This window comes from Ovis aries, chromosome 11 (genome assembly GCF_016772045.2).
Source record: "Ovis aries strain OAR_USU_Benz2616 breed Rambouillet chromosome 11, ARS-UI_Ramb_v3.0, whole genome shotgun sequence".
In the NCBI taxonomy this organism is placed as follows: domain Eukaryota; kingdom Metazoa; phylum Chordata; class Mammalia; order Artiodactyla; family Bovidae; genus Ovis; species Ovis aries.
The window spans coordinates 60,057,422-60,061,177 of NC_056064.1; the positions used below are offsets into that span (position 1 = coordinate 60,057,422).

The 3,756-nt window shown below is 45.1% G+C and overlaps 1 protein-coding gene across 1 annotated transcript; it reads left to right on the forward strand.

Annotated features, from left to right (window-relative positions):
* The first annotated feature begins 1,843 nt into the window (after positions 1 to 1,843).
* On the forward strand, positions 1,844 to 3,236 carry LOC114116812 (transforming protein RhoA-like). The gene has a single exon (XM_042256468.1). It carries the CDS (start codon positions 2,051 to 2,053, stop codon positions 2,630 to 2,632), a length of 582 nt encoding a protein of 193 aa, XP_042112402.1. The 5' UTR covers positions 1,844 to 2,050; the 3' UTR covers positions 2,633 to 3,236.
* Positions 3,237 to 3,756: the final 520 nt, after the last annotated feature.

A 3,756-nucleotide genomic window follows, 5' to 3' on the forward strand; every position in this document is an offset into this window, starting at 1 on the left:
AGTACAAAGTCAGAACAGAAATCACTGTATAGATAGAAATACTAAAATCAGTAACAGAACAAGGGAGCAACCAGTCAGCAAACTCAGGTCATGAGATGCTAAATTATCTGACCTTCCTGGATACAGCGACTGAAAATTAAAAGAAAATATTTATTATGCATTCATTTATTTTATGGGTTTAGCTTAGGTTAGTTGGCTTCCCTGGTGGCTCAGCAGTAAAGAATCCACCTGCAATGCAGGAGACCTGGGTTCGATCCCTGGGTCGGGAAGATCCCCTGGAGGAGGGAAGGGCAACCCATTCAAGTAATCTTGCCTGTAAAAGCCCATGGACAGAGGAGCCTGCAGGGCTGCAGTCCATGAGGTCACAAAGAGTCAGACATGACTGAAGCGACCTAGCATGCACTCACACCATAACTAAAGGTAGAAAACCTGGATGATGGGCAGACATAAGTGACCTTTCATTTTTCTCTTGCAATGGTAGGCGACGCTCCCAGCTGTACATTCTCAGAACTCAAGTCATCTGTAATCTTCAGTTGCTACCTTTTGTGATTTGCAGGTCTTCCATCCCGTACATGTTCCTGTCCTCCACATTCAGGTAACTCTCAGCAACATGGGATAAAAGGGTTCCTTTGGTTTTGACAAAAGCAGATCAGTTTCTCAAAGCTGACCAAAGTGACTTTCTTTGCTGTTTTTCACACAAACTAATTTTGTTTGCTCTAATCATAATAAAAACTAAACCCAAAGTTTCATGCCGTGAAAAAAAAATGGGGCCAGGCTTTTTTTCTTCTTTTTATTGGAGTATAACTGGTTTAAATGCTGTGTCAGTTTCGGCTGTACAACACAGAGGATCAGCTACCTGCAGACACAGGCCCCTCCCTCCTGGATCTCTCTCCCATCCCCCACTCGCCCCTCCTGCTCATTGCCGAGCACCGGGTGCGCTCCCTGAGGTACCCAGCAGCCCCCGAGAGCTGTGATCCATGTGGCAGTGTGTGCATGCCGATCCTAATCTCCAATTTCATTCCACCCTCCCCTTCCCTCTGTGTCCACAAATTCACTCTCCACGTCTACATCTCTACTCCTGCCCTGCAAGCAGGCTCAGCTGTATCATCTTTAACAGCTATAGCAGAGGACTTCCCTGGTGGCTCAGATGGTAAAGCATCTGCTTACAATGCAGGAGATACGGGTTCAGTCCCTGGGTCAGGAAGATCTCCTGAAGAACGAAATGGCAACTCACTCCAGTATTCTTGCCTGCAAAATCCCATGGACGGAGGAACCTGGTAGGCTACAGTCCATGGCGTCGCAGAGTCGGACATGGCTGAGTGACTTCACTTTCTAGAGGTGATCTAATTTCAGCTCAGGTATCTTGTATCTGTTTCATTTTTTATGTATTCCAGTTTTTTTTTTTTCTAATTTTACTTTTGTTATCATTTTGCTCTTTTTGTTTTCTTTGTTTCCTTCTCTTTTTTTCCAATTTGGTGAGGAGCCTTGAGGGAGCGAGTCTGTGATCCTTTGGGGTATCTTTTCTTCCTTTTTCTTTTTTAACTTTTATTGGAGTATACCTGATTTACAATATTGTGTTAGTTTGAGGTGTACAGCAAAGTGAATCGGTTTTACAGATACATACAACCACTCTGTTTTAGATTCTTTTCCCACATATATCATTCTGTGATCCTTTGTGACATGTCATCCACATGGAAACAAGGACTCCAGAGGCGCAACCCCACCAGAACGCAAGCACCGTCTGGCTCAGAATGGTATCCGTCATGCCACGCAGAGACAGTGTTTCACTCCTAGTAAACACTCAATAACCATTTGTCGGGTTTTCTCGCGCTCCCCGCCCGTCGCTCTCCGTCGGTTGTCTCGTTAGTCAGCCGCTGCCTCCTCAGCCACCCGCTGTCGTCTTCGAGCTTGCAACTCGAGGACAAGCGTCCGCGGCGCGGAGAGGCCGGACTCGGAGTCGTCGTCTGAGTGCCTTTCATCTGAGAAGTTCAGGGCACTTTGTAGAACTTCTGCTATACAGGCCGTGGGTCTTGCAGCACATTTGTAAGCAATGGCTGCCATCCGGAAGAAACTGGTGATTGTTGGAGATGGAGCCTGTGGCAAGACTTGCTTGCTCATTGTCTTTAGCAAGGACCAGTTCCCAGAGGTGTATGTCCCTACGGTGTTTGAGAACTATGTGGCAGATATTGAAGTGGATGGAAAGCAGGTAGAGTTGGCTTCGTGGGACACAGATGGGCAGGAAGATTATGATCGCTTGAGGCCTCTCTCCTACCCGGATACCGACGTTATACTGATGTGTTTCTCCATTGACAGCCCTGATAGTTTAGAAAACATCCCGGAAAAATGGACTCCGGAAGTCAAGCATTTCTGTCCCAACGTGCCCATCATCCTGGTTGGGAACAAGAAGGATCTTCGAAACGACGAGCACACAAGGCGGGAGCTGGCCAAGATGAAGCAGGAGCCAGTAAAACCCGAAGAAGGCAGAGATATGGCAAACAGGATTGGTGCTTTTGGGTACATGGAGTGTTCAGCAAAGACCAAAGATGGAGTGAGGGAGGTTTTTGAAATGGCCACGAGAGCTGCTCTGCAAGCCAGACGTGGGAAGAAAAAATCTGGGTGCCTTGTCTTGTGAAACCCCTGCTGCAAGCATAGCCCTCATGCGGTTAATTTTGAAGTGCTGTTTATTAATCTTAGTGTATGATTACTGGCCTTTTTCATTTATCTATAATTTACCTAAGATTACAAATCAGAAGTCATCTTGCTACCAGTATTTAGAAGCCAACCATGATTATTAATGACGTCCAACCCATCTGACCCACCAGGGTCCTTCTGACACTGCTCTTAACAGCCCTCCTCTGCACTCCCACCTGACATACCAGGCGCTAATTCAAGGAATTTCTTAACTTCTTGCTTCTTTCTAGAAAGAGAAACTGTTGGTAACTTTTGTGAATTGAGCTGTAACTACTTTATAACTAACATGTCCTGTCTGTCATCTATCAGCTGCAAGGTACTCTGGTGAGTCACCACTTCAGAGCTTTACTCCTTTTAACAGATTTCACTGGCATAGCTCTGAGTGGCTATCCAGTTTTTTGAAAATGTGCTCAGCCAGAAAGGCCCAAGTCCACGCAGCTGTGGTAAAGTTACAGTTCTGTGGTTTCATGTTAGTTACCTTATAGTTACTGTGTAATTAGTGCCGCTTAATGTATGTTACCAAAAATAAATATATCTACCCCAGACTAGATGTAGTATTTTTTGTATAATTGGATTTCCTAATACTGATATTTGTCATCTTCACAGAAAGTGTATTGGTTTTTTTTTTTTTAAAGAAAGTGTATTTGAAAATAAAGTCAGATGGAAAATTCAAAAAAAAAAAAATAACCATTTGTCATGTGAATGAATTAATCCCAAGAGAAATCCCAAGAGATCAAAAGATAAGTGTCCACAAGAGCTTCAGGACTGATAAGTGCCTTTCACTTCAGTGCCCCCAAGTACACGGCCGTGAACATGCCAAAGCTGAGCAGCCCCCCAGCCCTCTTCACCCTTCCGGGCGTGCTAGAACAGTGAGACCATCACCACCCCAAGCGCCATGTCAGTCGTGACCCTCTGGGGCTGCATCTGGATCTTGTCATCATCTATAATTCTTTCACTTTCAAAATCCTCACTCATAAGCTCCTCGTCTTCCAACTTGCTTTTCCAGCCGCTTCTATGATGACAGCTTTTCAACTTCATTGGGACCTTGAGTACTCTGGACTTGCT

Bases quoted from the DNA above. Each gene is read 5' to 3' on its own strand.
- LOC114116812 (XM_042256468.1), top strand. From the start codon at position 2,051: ATGGCTGCCATCCGGAAGAAACTGGTGATTGTTGGAGATGGAGCCTGT.